The sequence below is a fragment of the Gavialis gangeticus genome, unplaced genomic scaffold (genome assembly GCF_001723915.1).
Source record: "Gavialis gangeticus isolate Ggan-Ray unplaced genomic scaffold, GavGan_comp1, whole genome shotgun sequence".
Taxonomy (NCBI): Eukaryota; Metazoa; Chordata; order Crocodylia; family Gavialidae; genus Gavialis; species Gavialis gangeticus.
Genome location: NW_017729000.1, coordinates 17,283,001 through 17,303,589, shown reverse-complemented (window position 1 = coordinate 17,303,589; position 20,589 = coordinate 17,283,001). Strand labels below are relative to the sequence as shown.

At 39.7% G+C, this 20,589-nt stretch overlaps 1 protein-coding gene across 2 annotated transcripts in view; it reads left to right on the top strand.

Annotated features, from left to right (window-relative positions):
- Window positions 1-20,589, top strand: part of NR3C1 (nuclear receptor subfamily 3 group C member 1) — a 152,532-nt gene that overhangs the window by 124,958 nt on the left and 6,985 nt on the right. For both annotated transcript variants that reach the window (XM_019506364.1, XM_019506363.1), the window contains exons 5-7: window positions 3,804-4,082; window positions 7,455-7,599; window positions 17,197-17,327. In XM_019506364.1, the coding sequence (XP_019361909.1) occupies window positions 3,804-4,082; window positions 7,455-7,599; window positions 17,197-17,327 (555 nt within the window). The remainder of the gene's footprint in view (window positions 1-3,803; window positions 4,083-7,454; window positions 7,600-17,196; window positions 17,328-20,589) is intronic.

The window sequence follows — 20,589 nt, the reverse complement described above, 5'->3', positions numbered from 1 at the left end:
TGTCCTGTCCCCCTACACCGCGTCTGATCATGAAGTGCCAACAGTGTGCCCGGAAGTGCCAGCGGCATGCCGCTGCCACTTGTGGGTTGGTGGGTTTGGCCATGGGGGAGCCCCCCGCCCCGGTCAGCGGGATTGGCTGCGGGTGGGGCGGGAGGCACCAGTTGCCCATGAAGGGAGTGACTATCCTGTGAGAAATTTGCCTCCACAGGTAGTTGGGTATTCTTGTCTTTGATAGATTTTAAAGTCTGGGTGAGGCAGGAATCAGAAGGGAACTGCCACTGAAGTCAAATGACAATGGGACCATCTTTAATCCTGGAATTTCCTATCATTGGTGTGCTTGGTTTTGCTTCCTAAATAATGCCCTTTTAACATGGAGAGGGGATGCGTGCACAGACACGTGTGAAATGCTTTAAGATTAGACTAGGATAAATGGCTTGAAAATTGTTAGTGGAGGCTATTTCTGAAATTTTTCAACTTTAAAAGGAATTAATGTTTTTGATAGTATCAAGTACTAATTTTGCAAAATAATTTAAGTTCAGTTTTTCCTGCCTAGTTTTATATTAAACGATGCATATAAATATTCTGTGTATATATAAGTACTATTTCTTATTCATCCTGTCACTGTTTAAAAAAATATCTCTCTGAGGTGGAAGTGTTTGTTACTGGAGCTCAGCTGAAAATTTGCGTTTTTAAATTTTGGGAAAGGTTGAAGAAAAAATGCTAAATCATTCCTGAAAGATTAAAGAGTTTGAAAAATGTATTTTTTGTCACTGATAAAATGTTATTGTGACATTTTTCTCCCAAAACTGTTAAGTGGCTTTAAAAAGTTGGCATATGAATACTGTTTATTGAGGAGCATGTCCATGACAGGTTTGGAAAAAATGTAATTGAATCAACAGGTAAGTGAGGGAGAACAAATTAGTGCTCAGGAATGTGCTGTCTTTTCCTAAATGAAGTACCTGTGTTCTTGTTGTTGTATCATTACACAGTTTAATTGGTTAGCCTGATGAATTATATAAAGTTGCTGCTGGAACATTTTGAATAAGGGAGCTTGTAAATATAGTCTTGAAATGGAAATGGATAAGCAATGCCTCTGCAGCTGGAGCAATAAGAAATCATGATATGAAAAACAGTTGTTGAATTTGTTATGGGAAAATGCATCTAACGCTAATTCTAAATTTTTATCTAACTGGACTAAATTTTTATCTAACTGGACACAATTAACTCAGAAATCCCTGGTCAGAAAATGTTATTACTCTCCCACGCTAATAAGGAACATGTAGGAGTATAGGCAACCTCTGCTTAGAGGTCTTAGTTGGTTCCGGAAAAAACAAGCGTTAAGCGGAACTGCACTAAGTGAAAACTACTTTCCCGTAGAAATTAATGTAAATAAATATAATTAGTCCTGCACCGCCCTGGGCTGGCACTGGCACCGGCGCCAGCCCTGTGCTCAAACCTGCCCTCCCACTTGCTTCTGTTCACCGCTTCTCATCACTGCTGCCGCCGCCACTTCGCCCCACTCCCCTGCCTGCCTGCCAGCTGCTCCAGCAGCACGTGCCAGTTCAGGCCGCACACTCCTGCCACCCTGCCCTGGGCCCCGGCCGGCCCTGTCCCCAGGTCACTGGCATGGGCCCAGCACTCCACACTTGCCCGCCCACTCACTGCCACTTACCGCTTCTCCCCACCCCCCATTCCACCCACCAAAACTTGCTCATTCCATTATAGCACCACTGAGTGCTATAATGGAACTGGCTGAGTGCTTAGTGGAATCAGGTATGAGTTTTAAATGAACGCTATAATGAAATAGTGCTAAGTGAAACCACGTTAAGTGGGTGTTGCCTGTATTGGAAATGAAAGACTGTAGAAAAAGATATAGTCCTCTTGTTACTTTACTTTGTACAATTTGTATTTTACATATAGTCAGTGTCATTAACTGATGACCTTTCTATTTACTTGAAGAGTTTCATCCTCATATCAAGGGACTGCCAGCAGTGATAGTCAATTTAACTTCATTAATCAGATTATCAATATGGGCCTAATCTGTAAACAATTGCACTTAAAGAGTTTAAATTCCTTGCTCATACTTGATGAGCATACCAAAGTAATACTGCTGGGGGATGTATTCAGACAAGCAGTCCTTCACTGGTGCTAATACCCTCAATTTCTCCGCTTTTTGGGGGGGAATTTTTAGATAACAGGAAAGATGTCTTTTTTTTAAACCACGAGAAATTAGCAAGGAGGTTCTGAGCCATGTGTAGTAGTTTCACAACCTACTTGTAATCTGTTTTAAAAATACTTTTTTTTCATTGCCAAGATGCAACCATCACATTGTAAATCTAAGCATTCACATTTTTTTTCCTATTTTTATGACATTATAACTGCCAGCTTTGGGTGCAACTGATATTTTTAATGTCCTAAAAGGTACTTTTTCCTCCAGAAGATCAAAACTGTCAAATCACCTGGTTATGTGATACCCTTTCTGATCATGTATTAGTTGCAATAAAGGCCCCTAGTTATGCTGTAAGCATGGTAACATAATTGAATTGTACACCAATATAATTCCTTAAATTGGATTTTGTTCCTTATGGGAGTGATATGTTTTTAAATGTAATATTATTTTACTTCTGATAGACACTCTGAGAAACTTAACTGTGTTCTTGAGAAACTCAAATTACTAAAAGTTGAAAGAGAAGCAACCTAATTAAAAAATTACTGAAGTTAAAACTTCGAGACTCTTATAGCAAGGAGGTAGATAATCTAATGCATTAATTTGTCATTCATACCTCATCAGATCTGAGCATGTTTAATCTTTCTATTATTGCAGTTTCAAAATAATAATTGAGATTATCACGAGCAAACCATTAATTCAGAATTATCTAGATCATGGAGCCAGCACAATTAAATAAGAAGTCTCATGTTTCATCTAGGTTGTATTTCTATTTTAATCTGCATTGGTTGTGAATCTGTGATAATTAGAGACTCTAATTACCAGTAATTAGAGCAGTAAAAAATGTCCTATTCTCTCCACAAAATTGCATTAAGTAGCTATGGTGCCTCCACGGGATGCCAACATCAGTGACAACATGTAAGGAAAAGGAATCTATGTATCAGTTCAGTCCAGCATTGTAAAAATAATAGTAAATAATCTACCCACTTAGCAGGCTGCATTAAGGAGTGTCAAAAGGCAAAAAACAGATTCAGTTCCTGCTGGTATTGTAGTAAAACAGTCTCTCAAAATTATAATTTGCATCTCTGGCAAGTGTGATGCTTGTGCTTTGTCTATCTGGCATATGAAATTTATAGTTTAATTATTACAACAGTGATTTCTTTGAAAAGTTGTTGCCAGACAAAATTCTCTTTCCTGCCCAGCACTTTCCAAAAAATGGTTTCCCTGTCTCTGAACTGTCAATATTTTCCCTCTCTCCCGCCTGGTTTCTATACTCCACTTGTCTAGCACATCCTAATATACCCCACCCTGCAGACAGTTTCTAGTAGGTGTCATGCTCATTGAACACTCATTGAAATCCATTGGTTCACATTCAGTAGTGTTTACAAGATGAGGCCTCGTATTACCCATTCTGTATTTTTCAAATGTTACTGTGGCTTCTCCTTTCATAGAAATCTCTAAAATCATTTTAGCTTTCTCTGAAAAGCTGTGAAAAAATGTTTACAAAGTTGCAGTTGACTTGCATAAAAATACAAGATATTCCAGTGGTAAACAGCATTTACTAGGCTATACTCATGTTATTCTCTGCTTTCCTTGCTTTACTAAATTTGCCTGTATTTTCTAAACACTTTCTTAGCTCGAAAAACAAAGAAGAAGATAAAAGGAATTCAGCAGTCCAACGTGGCAGCAGTTAGAGATACTCCTGAAAATCCTGGAAACAAGTCTATAGTTCCTGCATCACTGCCACAGCTAACCCCTACCCTGGTTTCCCTGCTGGAAGTCATTGAACCAGAAGTTTTGTATTCGGGCTATGACAGTACGCTACCTGACTCAAGTTGGCGTATATTGTCAACTCTCAACATGTTAGGAGGACGACAAGTGGTAGCTGCAGTAAAGTGGGCAAAGGCAATACCAGGTAATATATAAGTGTGTTCAATAAAAATGCCTTTATTTTGTCACAAGGTTTAATGCAAAATAATTAGTCTGCCCTTTTTTAATTTGGTGGTTTCTTTCAGTTTCTTAAAGGACAAATTCCTACTAATTTCCGTGTTAAATGGTGTTTCAGATACTTATCTTTGAGAAGGGCAAAACAGACAAAATGCAGACCCAAAATCTGTTTCTGATTTATGATGATTACAAAATGAGGTCATTCTAAGTGAACTCTTCAGTCCCAGTGTGCAGAAAACAATATTTTGAAAACAGAGAAAGAAAAATAGTCTTGGTTCTGTTTCCACATCACTTTATGATGCTGTACTTTATTATTATTTTTAGAAATAGGGTTCTCGTGACTTGTGGACTAACTTCTGCTTATGTAATTCCTTTCTTTTTTACTGATTCGTCTTGCATCTGTCCTTCTCCATACCCATTTTCTCTTTTTTCCCTCCACTGTATCCATTCTTCTTACCTGAGGTATCTCCAGCTTTGGACTAGAAACTGCTAAGTTGGTTATTTCTTTCTTCTTTTTTTTCAGGAACAGTAGCTGTTAATTCAAAGTTGGGTATGTTATATGGGGAATCTTGAAGGAGTCTTGTAGTAAGCCTCCCATTTATACATTCAGAAAGAATGCCATACTTATATTTTCTTTTAGTTTCCAATTACTTTTAAGAGTGGGTTACTAAAATAAAACCTCGGGTTCAAATATTATGTGCAGCGTATTGTTGTATGGACTTGGGAAAGACCTGTGATATTTAAAGGTGGAGTATCAATGTGCATTGATAGAGCTATGAAAAGGAAGTTTTTCAAACCTGTAGAGGCTTTTTTCAGTATCATTAGTCACCTGTTTTCATAAGCAAGTGGCCAACTAGAGTTACATAAATTGCCCAAGAATGTTCTAGGCACAGTATACAGGTCTACCACCCAAATGGCATACAGTCTTCAGATGGCATGTCGTTTCCTATATTACATAGGAAAGGGGTAGAGACAACGTGAATTATCCTTTCATTAAAAATGCTAGATTTATCTTTTGGGTGGGAAGCAGAGAGGGAAATAAACATGTGCGGAGTTACAAAGAAAGACTCAAATGTATATGCACAGCATACATGAAAATAGGGCTTATGGAAATTCCTCTTTCCTAATGGCAATCTGGTGATAGTGGTGTTCTGTAAGATCCTGTGTACCTTTATAATGTTTTCAGTTAAAAGTTATATGATAAGGGTGTAGGGGACAATAATAAATTCCATGAATTGACAGTGGTTTGTTGGTCCGGAAATGTTAGGAACAACTGCTAGGTTAGTTTGCCTAGGGAATTTAATTTGATTATCTAACGGCATTAGGTCAACCAGATTCACCACTTAGGTTTTCTTCCAAATGAGCAATATGGATGTTTTTTTTTAATCTATAAAGATGGGTGCTTTATTTTGAAGTAGATTAGGTTGAGAGGATTTGATTTTGCAGATATTAATTCACCAGACATCAATTTAAACATGCTTGGGAAAATTGAGGGAAAGTGACCTCTTTGTATGTCAAGGGTCTGAAGAAGAAGAATAAATTCAGTGTGAAATTCAAATGTAATAAGGACTTGACGTGGAAGAAAATCTTCTTAAATATACCCAAGACTTCACATAAGTTACTCCTACAACTTAAGGGCTGCCTGCTGCCTACATTTTGATTGTGCTCAATGAAGCAGTTTTAGGACATGCATCATTTTTTCATTATCTTCATTGTTTCTGATCATTCTGTATATTGCTATAAGGTTACAGGCAGTTGATGTTGATGAGTAATGTGGTCTGTGTTCTGTGATTGGTAAGTACTGTGTGAAACTGCTGTTGAATAAGAATGAAGTTTGAAGTCAAGACATTTATTGGCCAGTGGATTTCACTTAGAAGTAAAAATTGTATCACCTTAATTGTATCACAGGACAGTTGAACCAGTTATAGTCTAACGTCTAATTAGGGCAGCAGTTCCCAAACTGGGGGTTGTGAGCCCAAATGGGGTCGCAACATCAGTGGATGCTGTCATGGTGCGGCACTCTTCCCCACTTCGGAGACCTGAGGGAAGAGCAGCAGGGCAGGGAGCCCCAAGCCTGCAGTGGTCAGCCCACATCCCCCCTCCAGGTGGTCCACTCTGGCTGTCACCCGTGGAGGAGGGGACAGGTGCAGGAGAGAGGGGGGACAGGGATCCAAGCTCTGCACTCCAGCCTCAGCAGCTGCTGCTTCCTGTGGGCATCAGCTGGGGCTCAGGTGCTGCTGGGTTGGGGGTCAGGGGGCTGCGGGTCCTGGCCCTGGGGCACCTAGGGAGAATGGGAGGTTGCAGATTGGGAGTGAAGGGCACCAGTAGGGCCAGGGGGCTGGGGGTGGGTAGTGAGGGGGGTTGTGGGTGCCTGCAAATTCAAAGTGAGGGGTCATGCTGAGGAAATGGGGTCATAAATGTGGGCATGCTAAGGAAAAGTTTGGGAAATACTGTATTAGGGGATACATTAACTGCAGTATTGTCTTTTGCAGGCTATCTTTAATTGACTGACTCTCAGTGACACAAAAATGTTTTTTCAATGTTTAATATTAAACTATCATCTGTAGTTCTCTACAGTTTCCATGGCAGACTGACATGCACCTTGATTTTAGGGGGTGGGAAATGAGCACATTATGTATTTCTAAAGGTGCAAGTATAACCCCTTCTGCTACTTCCTTTGAATGAGTTTCTGCATTACGTATACTTTTAAATGTGGAAGTCTACCAGTTTAAACCAGCTCAAGAATTTAATGATGTTCGAAACTTCCATGACAGTCTGAGGACTTCTATGACAGAGTTGGTAATCCTGGCAAAGGAGTTACTACCTTGGATCCTGTGGCTTTACTATTGCATTTCTTCATGTAGAAAAATTTGTGTAGCTTCTTTAAAGTATGCTAAATAGCTGAATATCATCTTGGTATACATTTACAAATTTGCTGGTTTTGCAGTTCTTTAAAAAATGCATTTTGTTTTGATCAACAGCAAGAATTTGCAGATAGCGCATACAGCATCCTTTCCAGTCTCTTCTCTTTTTCCTCCCTATCACCAAAAATACATTTTGTACTTTCCATCATACAGATGTACTTTTAGTTTGATCAGATTATTTAATATGTAACAGAAAATCAATGCAGAATTTAATTGTATCTGATCATTGCAGTTTGACACCATTTTGATGTTCCTTCAGATTTTTATTTAATCTTTGTACAGTAATCGTAGTTTTATATTTTAAGGTAATGCTGTGCATTAGTAACATTCTGTTCATTTTGGTGATTATCTGGCTGATAAGAAGTGTTCTTTTTCAACTCAAAGTGGTGGTTTTTCACCCGTCTGCGTTTTTTCAGGTTTCCGAAATTTACATCTGGATGACCAAATGACCCTTTTGCAGTACTCCTGGATGTTCCTGATGTCTTTTGCTTTAGGATGGAGATCATACAAGCAGTCAAATGGAAATCTGCTGTGTTTTGCACCAGATCTGATTATTAATGAGTGAGTAGTATAAGAGCTATTTTTCCTATCTTGAGTGCTTCTTTATTTGAGCTCTCAGTAATATTTTCCTAAAGTAAAAGTATGTTGTTTTAAAATCCTAGCTAATGGAAATCACCAGGTAGCAAAATTGTGCAGTCTTACTTTTACACTGGTAAGTCATCTGCAAAGCCAGTTTCCTTTAAGCAGATGATGAGTACTTGGTAGGTAAGCAAATGAAAAGTGTATATTTGGGGAGAATAAAATATTCTGTATTTAGTATTACGGATTCTGCATCACTTGTTTAAAATCATTGATATTATTGGTTCAAACAAAATTGATTCTAAAAAGATGTTTGATTGTTCCTGGAGGATAAAAACGTTGGGTAAATGATGTAAAATTCTGATTGTTCCAATGCCTTCACATTATAAAAATAGTAATAGACTAAGTCTTGATCAATTAAATTAGTTTGTGGCATTTCTGATACTGTTGATCTGGGTCCTGATGTTTTGAAGTGCTGAGCACCTACAATTGAAGTCGGCCTCTGCAAACCAGCTCCTTAAACACATGATTTTAAAGTTGATATCACTGCCTAGGATGCCCAGGATGACTGTGAGGTCAGGATGAGCCTACTGCATTACTAAAAGAAAATGATCTTAGTCAGATTTAACCAAATGACCCTGAGGCTAAAAGATGTAGGGTGCTGATTCATTCACTAGCTTTTTTTTTCATGTTGTGTACTCTGGTAGTTTGTTAGTTTGATATATTTTTTTTTTTTTTGGTTTGGGGGGGGGGGGTTGGTTGCTTTTTAACAGATAAATATTTGTCTCCTAAGTCCAGAAAATAACTTATAATAGGTCTCCTTTTATTATCAATCACTTTTGCTGACAAATTATTTGTGCTGCTCTACTGGCTTTTTCTTATTCTTGTGGATTTCTACTTGTGTTACAGTGTATTTTATGGCATTTTGACTAAAAATCTCTTGACTGACTTGATAGCACAAAGCAGTGTATAAAATCTAACACTCTGAGGTTGCTGACCAAAGTCATTTGAGAGAGAGAGACAACATAACCACCTCTAGACTTAAAATAAATGTAAGGCTTTAACTGTGAAAAATGTGGAATTGCCTTCCCTCATATTCATGAACTAGAATATGATCCCTGTGGATCATATAAACTGTGAAATAGTGTTATTTAGAGTGAGTCCAAAATATATAGCCATTACATTATTTTATCTTGATAATTTTAATGGCAGTGTCTTGCAAAGTTCTGGAAATGCCAGAAAATGTCTGGAAGTTGGCATCCTTGCTCGTTGGCATTTGCTGTTGTTTTTGAAGTTATAGGTACAGAAATAAGTTACTGTGAGGTAACCTAAGGGGTGCATGTCAGATACTCTGTGGTAACTGCTGATATTCACACTTACCTGCAGTAAATGCAAGGTAGTTTACAACATTTTCATTGAAGGGTGAGAATGTGCATATGAGCAGTCACCATCAATACAATGCAGAATTTAATTGCATCTGATCATTGCAGTTTAACACCATTTTGATGTTCCTTCAGATTTTTGCACTTGAATTTCACATTTGCTTGCCTAACTAACATTTTCATGTGCCCATACCCTGAGATCTGATTTCTAATCTTGATCTTATGGTTTGAAATTGTTCATAGTACATAAAGGGATGCTGCTACTACTTTACAGGAAATCTGAATCTTATATGTGGCTATGGCACATGTTTGCTTTATAAACTTAAACCAGTGGTCCCAAAATTTTTTGAACCAGAGCGCGGCTACTAACGCTCACCATTTTGCAGAGACTTCCTCATATAACCTTGCCATCGAAGTTCTAATTCAGACCACTGTGGAGGCATGCCAGGCATAGTGCTATCCAGGGCCAAGTTATGGACCACCTGCCATGGCCTCCTGAACCACACCATGGGAATCAGTGCCTTAGGCAACATAATTAGGACCAGTTCTTGCAACAAGGCTTTTGATTTTTTGGGAGAGCAGAACTTTGTGTCAATTTTTCCATCATCAAATTAGGGATGTCCCTGGGTGGTTTGAGACTTTAGTGTTTGGAAAGTAGTATAGATCTGAAAACTAACATGCCAAAGAAATCTTTTCCATTCCATTTCATTGCTTGTCTAAATATTTGTCTTGCCCACTGTGAACTTGATTTGGTTCTTTAGAGCAGCATTTCCCAACCTTTTTCACCCCACGGCACACTTACCTAATCAAAAAGCACCGTGGGACACTGGATGTGGGGGGGTGTCAGCTAGATGCCGACGGGGAGGGATGGTGTGCGGCTAGCTGGACAGCATTTTGGGCTGAAGCCATGCTCTTTGCCTGGCTGGAGCCATGCTCCCTGTCTGTCTGTGTCCGCAGCAGTAGCAGGTGGGGGGCGTGGCTCCAGCCCAAAATGCTGTGGCACACCTGGACGTGCCTGACAACACACCAGTTGGGAAACCCTGCTTTAGAGTAATAACATAGCAAAAGCATTGGATTTTTACTCTTCTCGGGTCTTTCATGCATTAAACGTTTAGAATATGTCTTTGTGGAATAGCTAATGCCTTCATGTGGCAGAAATAGTAAAAATTAATTATTCTGGCTGTGCTAATAGGATTTATGCTTCCTAATGTACTAAATTGGGGCATAGAATGTTTTACCTGAGAAGTCTGCTATTACTTATTACAGTGGTTTAAATATACATAAAGCTTTATGAGTAAGACCATGTCACTGCTCCAAGGAGCTAACAGTTTAAGAGCAATACTTTTGCAACCTAATTCTTAAACATTATTAATCTAGGTGCATATTCTATTTTAATTATGGTATTTTTTTGGTCCAAGTTAGATGTCATTAACTCTAAGTAAAGCCTTTATATTGAGAAATTAATATCGGGTTAGTGGCATTGTGCTTAAGGTTTATTTAGCACTTACATTCTAACTTACTGTTTTTCAGTGTGGTTTACAATCCTTTAAATTACCTTTCTAGCTGTAATTTCCCATGTTTCACTCACCAGTTAAATACAGCTAATTCTGAGTAAAATGTAGCAACTCATAGCTCATAAAAGCAACAAGGAATTATAAAACAAAAAATTGAGAATATTGTATTGAAACTAGAAGGGCAATTTTGTGCCCTGTAGACCCAATGTAATAACTATACCAGAATAATTGCAGTGATGGGATTTTGGCGACAATGCTGTAAGTAATACCTCAATACCTGCAAAAAGTGCTTTTGGATTTTTAATAGTTACAGTTGGTTAGGGACACTTCTTTACAAGTCATACACAAATGGTATCTCCAGGAACACAGCATCCCCAAATGCTACTGTAGGCCTTTAGTTCAATACTAACCCACTGGAATTCTGCAGCAGATCTCTGACTTCCCCTGTAATAATTTCAGAACTCTAACAAGGGAAGACAAAGATACAGCAATACAAGTTGCGTAGTCTTTTTATCTGGTGAAATATGCATAAAGTATGCAAACATTTTCATACCCCCCTCCTCCCCCATTCCTTACTTGCACATTTCCCAGTGACAGCAACAGAGTTAATCTTTCTTTGGTCTCATCTTTTTTAATTTAACTTACACGGACAAATTTCCTCCTGCTTCATTTTTTCACCCAATTAAAATAGAATTGTCCATTCTTCCCCATATCCATATTATTATTTCAAGTGAAAGTCTTTCCTTTTCTTTAACCCGGTGACTTGCATTGCATAAATGAGGATAAAAAATCACTAGAATTGGCAAGACCTTGCTGAGTTACACATGCTACCCCATGTATGGTTATAGCAATTCAGTTGTACAAAGCTGGAAAAAAAGGTTCATCCCATGGATTCAGAGATTTATTATGTAATAAACTTAGTATTTATGTCACATGCAATGATCATCGTGGAATACCTATGAAAGTAATAAATACTTTTCTTAGTATATGTATGCCTCTCACCTAAATAATACTTCACAGATGGTTAATTTTACCCTCCCCTTTGAATAAAAGTAGTATTCCAGTTTTCTTAATGGGAAGTAATAGAGAAGTTACTCAACTTAACTGAGGGTACAAAGGGAAACTGTGGCAAAACACAGTATTTCTATTGACTCTCAATTCACAGTCCTAAAAACTAAATTCCCTTCATTCAATTATTTCTTCAACTTTACAGTCACTGGAGCAACAGTAAAGAGAGCTGGAATAGAGCAGGGATCCAGTTGATTGTCTGGCTCTCAAGGGAGAAAGCCTGCTTTTATGCAAAACAACACCATAACATACTTTATGATATTGTAAAGGTATCTGCATAGCTGCAGTTTCTAGACATGTCTGGCTTGACAGTCATTTTTTACATGTATTTTGCTAAAATTAATTCTAGTGTATGAAAACCTGAGAAATCTGAAGTACATGTTAACATATTTTCCCCTTCTGTTTGAAGTCAGCCAGCATTTTAAAATAGTTTATTGGCAGTGAACATTGTTAACAGTCACACTGTTACAGTTAAGTAATTTGGAGATACTTGATCGGGTGAGGGAGGAATCTGCAGAGAGCATTTTTGGTCAGAAATGACATGCTGCGTTAGACTGTTTATAAAAGGCTTTATTACCGGCCACTTCAATCAGGGAACCAGACAGACACACATCTTCTGATCATACTTCTTTCTTGTCACTTCCTTTCTTTTGTGCCTTCCTTACAGTAAGATGATGGTGCTAGCAGCAAACCACTTCCTGGGTTTGTCAGTGTCATAGCTTGCTGCAAAACACAGCATGAGAGAGGTTATTAAGAATGTTATTTAAAAACTGTAAGGTTATTAAAAACCAAAGATTATTTTAAAATGGCAGAAAAGAATTTAGCAACATTTTATTTTATTTTTTTGTATTTTGCACTGCGAATCGGCTGTAGGATCAATTGCAATGTATTATCAACTGTGTGACTTGTGGACAGAACCAAAAATAATATAAGATATAAAATGAGAACACGACACTGTTGTCTCTATTAAATAGTCACAGACTGCTTCATCATAAGTGAAATATTTTTTATGTATGATTAAGGACCATGTATAAGTAAACGTTTTAGTTCCAAAGATTGATCAGTAACAATAACTGGAGCTCTGAGAATAAAAACTGCTGTTCCAAAAACTAAAGATTTTTTTACAAAACATCAATAAAAGTAGAAAATAGTACACTCAGATATTCCATGTGTGCGTACATGTATTTTATTTCTATCTGTAAAATATGCTTTTTAAAATTTTTGCTTTGTTGTTTTCTGGTGGAGGGGTTCTGTCTTTATCTTCTTAAAAAAATTTTAAGAAACCCAAAACCTTCCCCAGCCTTCATCAGCGAAACAGCTATATCTAGATTCTGTAGCCAGACTAGCATACTGTTCGTTTGGTAAGGCAGAACAAGGAAGTCAGTAGCTTCTCATTGAGGCAGTGCTCCATTTGTGCAGGAATGCAATAGGGCCAAAGACTTTCACCTGAGCTCCTGATTTTTAGAGATCCCATTCAAGCTGATGGTGGTAAATTTTAAGCAAAAGAGAAAGGAAGCTCTAAATGAGAAGCTGGTTACATTGTAGCCTGATCCAGTTTTCTGTGAAGTCAACAGAGATCATATAGAGACATTCAGTTCCTCCTGGCAGAGTCATTGTTCGCCCAGGGGAAGCCATGAGTTTACAGATGTTCAGAATTTTTCTCCCGGAGTAAAAATGTCTGTTCCAGAAGTAACACATTTTGGAAACAACCAGGATTAAGTCTCCTGGGAAACTCTGCTGGGAGAGCGAACATCTATGAACATATGCGCAGAGACACAGCATAGTTCTCCAGCATCCCAGAGTGCTTTGCTCTCAAGGCCCTCCCCACCCCTCCCTTCCTTCCAGAGAGACAGTCCCCTGGCTGTGCAGCTTCTCTACTCTTCAAGAGCTCAGCATTCAAACGTCTGTTCAGGCATCTCTGGATAAGTTTTTCTACCAGAAGAACAAAACTGGGAGAATACTTCCAGATTATTTGAACTCATGTACACAGCAAGAGAAATTCCCATTGAATTGACTAAACATGGGTTAGTCTCCTAGTGCATAAAGTAGCCATTTCTTCCCACTCACACTTATTCCCATTTGGGATCTGTACTCTTTGCCAGATTAATATTTTAATTTTCAGTTTCCATCATTTTACATCCTGAAACCTGAAAAAAAACAAAAGGTGGAAGGAAGCTTGGAATCCCAATGTATCTGAAACTCCAGGCCTTATTTTAGTATTTGGGGGACTGTAAAAGCCTTTATTGAATAATACTGCATCATAATTACCACAATTTTTTATAGACATTTTATATTAGAGCCAGCATTAATGGATTTCAGCTCTTATCTTTGAGAAAAGGCATTCCAGTTGTACATAAACAGTTTCAAACCATGTTGTTCCCAGAAACTGGTGTATAGCACAACTGCTGCAAGTCTTCTCTTACCCAGCTCACCACCTCAGAAGTTCTCTGTGCATAGGTCTGAGGCTACACCTCTTTTTCATTTGTCCCTACAGTGTTGTTATATGCACTAAGAAGCATTGGTACTGCCTTTAATTAAGTGAAAAAAGAATAAACCTGTGTTATGTTTGAGAGGAAATGCTTTTAACAGTTTTCTTTTTCCTAAAACTGTTTCTCTTCAAAATATATATTTTCAACTCCCAACTGTGGGATCAGCAGACTTTGTTGTTCAGAGTGACTGGTATTTTGTTTACTGATTTTAATCTTCCATAGATTTAATAGAACCAAGTGACTCATACCAGAATCTGAAAAGCATATGCTTTTATCACCTTATTGCATCCCATGAAAACCTTATGTGCCTTTGAAGTATAAATTTTTGTAGCCTTTAACTCAATTTGTATTTTCTGTGTAAAGGTGATTTCCAGAATGCTGAATAATTTTTAAAAGAGAACATTATAGTCTGAGTAACTAAGTTATCTTATTATTAGGAGCACATATGTTTTTACTAGACATAGTAAATATGACATCCAGATGCTGTAACCTCATACAGAAAAGTAGATGTATAATTTAGTACTCACTGGATAGCTGTATATACAGTGAGAGCTGGGGTTTCCTATTGGTATTAATGTATTTTGTGTTAATGATCATATTGGGCAGTCAGTAGCTGTAGTCATCCACTGGTTAATATCCCATTTTTGCTTTTGGAGAGTGGCCCATCATTTTGTTGTTTGAAGCATACAGCGTACTACTTTTCTGGGCTAATTGGTGAACAGCATGAGATTGGCAGCTGACTATAAACACTGTGATGCTTGATTGTTAAGGAACATCCCATTGTGTTCCTTTATACTGTAGCTGATCAAAAGGTTAAGGAATATTTGATTCATAAGAAACAGGAAAGTGACCCAGCACAGGCTAGCTTTAAAATCTCCACCAAAGCAAGAATATTGTCCAAGGAATAAGTGAATCAGCTGTCTAGTTAACCCTCCACTTATAGAATGGTGCTAATGACACACTGCAAAGTAAAACAGCAGTTTAATTACACTGTAATCGCAGAGCAGCCAACCTGTAGTTATCCTGCCATACGCTGTGGACTTCTCTACTACTAGTCTGACTGGGATGATATACTTTCTCAGACCTCTGCTTTTTTGTGTGTCCATTATAATATAATTCATCCTTTTCTCTTCTGACTGGTGCTGCTTTTCAAGAATTTTCAAAAATTAAAACATGAGACACTGTTGTTAAGAATAAAATCCAGGTTAATTGCGGATAAATTAACTCACAACTCTGTTAAATGGCTTACATAGAGCCACACAGCAAATAAAGGTAGAGCTAGTGAAGAACTCAGGAGTCCTGCCTGACTTCACATTGGTTCCTTTCTGTATCACTTGAAGGCGGCCCTTTTTTTACCACCTTCCCTCCCCCATGCATCAGTGTGGCAGCTGAGATCATCTGATGCGCTCTCGCCAGGAGCTTTCCGAGTGGAATGTCTGGGACCCGTTCCCAGACTGTTTTCTAGTTTTGTGGACTATTCACTGAATTAGCTTCGCTGTTATTCTGACACAGCCTGAGTTGTTGCCCTTCAGGACACAGTGCAAAGCTCATCTGTTTACTCAGACCTGTGTGAAAGAAGGTGGGGTGTGTTTTGGGGGACTGCATTTTGCTTCGTTTTGGCAATTTTAGATTTTGTGTATGGCTTTGTACACTCATTCAGCCATGTGTTGATGCGTGCATTTATAATAGATGGAAATAAATAACATGCCCATTTCATAATATTTATTTTAACCTTCTGCCCAGAAATGGTAATTTTCCTCATGTAAATATTTTACATGAGGAAAACTGCTGAGCCTTGTCATGGAATGAGTTTAAATTACTGTTTAAAATGCCTTTTGATACAACCTGAATTGGACAGCAGAAAATTAGCCAAATAGAGTACGTTTAGTTTTATGCCAAGTGTCTGCAGAACAGCTGAACGTCCTAATGTTTATTTCCTGTCTTAATGTGGCCTGTTGCATTTTAAGTGTACTGTGTATTCTTTCAGCTCCTGCTGGGCCATTACATTCTGGTGTTATGCTAGAGCAGGGCTATCCAACAGATTGGCCTGCATACCACATGTGGCCCACAGTGGGTGGGTAACGCGTCGCTCCCAGGCTCCTGCCTGGCTGCCACTGCCCCTCTTACTCTGGCTTCAGCAACAGCCAGGGGCTCAGGACTCCCTGGTCCTCCCCCAGCTTCTGCTGCATGCCCTTGCCCCAGGGGCCAGCCCTGCACAGCACAATACAGGCCATGGTGCTGGGGTAACTGGCAGCCCAGAGCACCCTGCAGTACACCGCCACAGGGGATATGACAGGGAGAAAAAGGTGAGGTGGAGATGCAGGGGAGCACCTATGTGCTCGGTGAAGCAAGGTGGATGTCGCCCGCATGCATGGGTGGTGCAGTAGAGGAGGGGAGCACCCACACATGCACCCGTAGTACAATGGTGTGGAAGGAGTCTGCCTGCGTGTGCATGGGGCATGCAGCCTAGGAGGACTGTGGCTGCTGCTGGTGCTGTTCATGTGGTGTGTGGCCCCAGCTTGTGCTGCCTGGACCCTTAGAAGTTGGGCAGCCCTGTGCTAGAGTTTCCAGGGCTATATAGGCTTCCAGCAATATAATAGTCTTATTCTTTGAAGGAAATTGTATAGCAATGTGCATTTGAAACCAAAGATTTTTCTAGGCTTTTATACAGATTTGTTCATACTAAGTTTAAAACAGATTGTGTTTCTTTCTATCAGCTGCATCATCCTATTGCTTATCTCAGTTCACGTTATTCCTGCATTGTTGGTTGCCGGCTCAAGCCAGGGCTTGCCCAGCTGCTCCCCCAGCTGCTCCTACCAGCGCTGCCTGCCTGTATAGTCTATGGCCGAATATTTTCAGATTCGGCCAGATTGAATTGGGACAGTGATTCAAATCACTGTCCCTCCAAATCGCTGAATCCGAATCTGAAGTGAATACTTTACGCTTCACACAGGCCTAAGGGATATCAGTCCCACATGAATTCAGCAATTGAAAGCGAAGTCTTTTGCTGGATGTTTAGTATGGACAGTAGTTTTTCAGCCCTTCTCTCAGTGCCCATCTTCCTCATGAAAATATGGGAAGCTAGACACCTTTCTTACTTGATTTTTTTATGTTTTAATTTCTAAGACAGAGAATGAGCCTGCCGTGTATGTATGAACAGTGCAAAAATATGCTTATGGTTGCTGGGGAGCTATCACGGCTTCAAGTTTCATATGAAGAATATCTCTGCATGAAAACCCTGCTGCTTCTTTCTACAAGTAAGTAGACAATTACAATATAAATGTGAAGGATGCCACTTTCTAACTTGAGATTGGGGCTGTGGGGGGGAACGTATTACTTTAATATTATTACCCAGAGCTAAAGCCAAAAAATGAGTATACCTTGCTGAATTAAAGTACCATACTTGTAGCATTGGTAGTTTGGCACCATTGAGGGAGACTGCTTCTGACCTATATAACTGAATACATCATCAGATTGAATCTGCCTCATGCTAAATTGCAAACTGTATATTCAGAAGGTTGCATGCAGGCAGTTTTGTTTCAAGATTAAAAATTGTAACTCTTTGAAAAGCATGCTGATCTGCAAGCCTGGAATTCCATAAACTGCTGGGTGCAGCTAGGTATGTGTTAACAAAATCCTTCGAAAAAATTGTGCAAGCAAGTGCCAGTACAGTAGGGCAACTCTAGGTGAATGAAAGCTAAATGGGAAAAGTGATTAACTGTAAGTACAGCTGAAATGCTTTGGTTCCTTCAAATTGCCTCCAGAGGGCTGGATTAGGAAGAAGATTTTTTTCATAAATAAGGAAGGTCAAAATGGTGGGTGGGGGGGAGGAGCAGGAGTGGGATCAGGTGGGAATATATTTGCAAGTCCTACTTGGGTGCTAGAAAGGTGCAGATTTTTAACACCAAAAGGGATTTAACCACTGGGGCAACTTACCTAGAAAACGTAGGAGATTTATCTTAACTTGAAGTCATTAAATCCTACTTTTGGATCTTTCTAAAGGGGGTGCTAAGAAATTACAGGCTGGGTTAAATTTATGGTCTGCATTATGCTGGAGATTAAATTAAGGAACAAAATTATATTAATGTAAAGCAGCACACATGCATTCTTAACCATGGTCACTTTCTGTGTTGTATCCCTATTGATCACTGTGCTTCTATCATCCATTTTCACAGGCTGATCATGGTGGCATCCCCATGCCTCTAGTCAAAGGGCCCTGGTGGCCCTGCCCCTCGTTGCTGATTGCCTGTGAGGGCTGTCTATCATGCAGCCCCACCTCTTGTTGCTGATTGGTGGAGAGGGGCAGGGCCACACAACAGGCAGCCCTTTCAGCCATCAGATACAAGCTATTTGATGTTATAGCTTGTAACCAGTCATCTTGCTGGCAACCACCCTCCCCCTCATTATGTTTAGCTATGCATCTCTTGCATGCTATAGTCAGGTAGAAAGATTTTTCTTATAATTCCCAGGCCCATGCATGTGACCCATTTCCAGATAAGCTGAATATTCATGATAAATTGAGACATGATGGGAGTAGCTTTTCTGGAGTCTTTGTTCTCCTGGAGCAAAATAAGGCATTTTTTACTTTAATGCCCAAAAACGTCATTGCAGATAGCTTAGAAGCAATGATAAGATAAAAATAGAGATTTGTTCAACAACCAGTTTATATGGGTGCATCTACACATGACATTATGTCACTGTAGCAAAGCACTATGGTACCGTAGCGTCCAATATAGCGCGCCACTACGGCAAAGTAGCTGCTAAAAATAACCGTGCACTGCACGGATAGCACAGTATGGTTTGTTACTGCACCATGATTTCATACTTCCAAAAGGAAGTACTAAATCACGGTGCAGAAACAACGTCACCATATTGACACGTTTAGACGTGCCCTGTATGACTAAATTTAACCTCCTGCTCAGCAAGGGTTAAATGCCAGTATTACAGGAGTGGCTGAATTATTCATTGTGTTTTTTGAGTTTTGCTTAGTTGATGATAAATCTTGTAAGCGAATAGTAAGGCCTGTAGTCTTAGGCTTTTTGCCCTGTAAATACAGGAGGATTTTATAACAGAGCGCTATGTCTACTGTGATGTAGTGAGGTAATAAATTTACTTAGCAGAAGTATCAAGCAGAGGTAAGTTGCCATTATTAGCACCTCGCTATTCCGTTGGAGAGCACACAGATATTCCATGAGTAGTTCACCTCGGCATATTGGCACCAGACCCAGCGCAGTCTTTGCTTTCAAATCCAGAAACTGGGACAAAGGTTCTTATGAAAGGAAGCATTCACAGTCTCTCGGCTCCACACTTCTGTGTGTTTTTTGAGGCCTGAATTCATGAGACAGCCGCCAGCAAACCCTTTAAGTGTTATAGCAACCATTTCCAGGATCATCATATACCGTCCTATAAATGATATACATGCTGCTGCTAGAATTCGTGTGCCCATGTGTGTAACGAAGCTAGGCCAGACTGTAATATAAGCTTGTACTGTACTATATAGAATGGGACTTAACCGGGACCTTTGGATGCTACTGTAATGTGTGTTTAATGATATTATGTGTAAGCCTGTAGAGCCTCAGTCTGGTACACTGGATGAGACAGAGGTTCTGTGGAAAAAATAAAAAGCAACTATGGAATTAATGCCAGTATCATAATGAAGGGGGGCCAATGTAGGCTGCACAGGAAATACTGGCATTTCCTGGCTTTTGAGTGCTTCACTTTAAAACCTGAAAAGAGAGAAGGGAGTGTGCACGTGTGTGACATATTTTTTTAAGTATCAACTGACTCCCCTTTGGATTATCAGAAGAATTCAGACTTCTAGATCCCCTGCACAGGCCTTTTCACTTGTGTTAGGTGCCATCCTTTATATGGACCGATGATATACAGGCCGGAGGAGTTCATAGTTGTTTGCTGACACCATAGAAACAGCCACGCAAGGAATCATGAGTTCCAGTCAAGGCTCTGGATGAGATTTTGCTTTTAGGCTAAGTACAGATATTTGGGGAGGTTAAGTCAGGTTCAAACTGGCCGCCCAACTTAAACTTAGCTCATCTTAGTGCCGACCATACGCTTACAGACCCAGTCTCAGTGACCAGCAATCAGTCTAAACCTGTAATTGTGTACAAGTTCCATGGACACAAACTGGTCTAAAAATTGGAGAGCCCAGTGTAGGAAAAACCTGGATCTACATAGTATCAGACTCATTTGATTTAGGTCAGACTGGTGCATGGAAACTCTGTCCGTTTTGCCTGCCCTGCCCTGGGGCTGTGAAAACCCAACCACTAGTGGCCCCAGCTCCAGAGCTGCTCTTTTCACTCTTTCCTCCCCCCAGCACTGGTCTATTTTTGCCCCCCCTTCCTCTTCTGACCAGCCATTCCCCTCAATGCCCATCCCACAAACCACTCGGGGTGCAGCTGATTTTATCAGCATTCTCCGGTGCCGGACCCGAGCAAGTCTGCTCTGTTGGCAGAGGAGCAGGAGAGATGGGGTGTAGGTTTGCTGGGGGGACAACCCCACCCC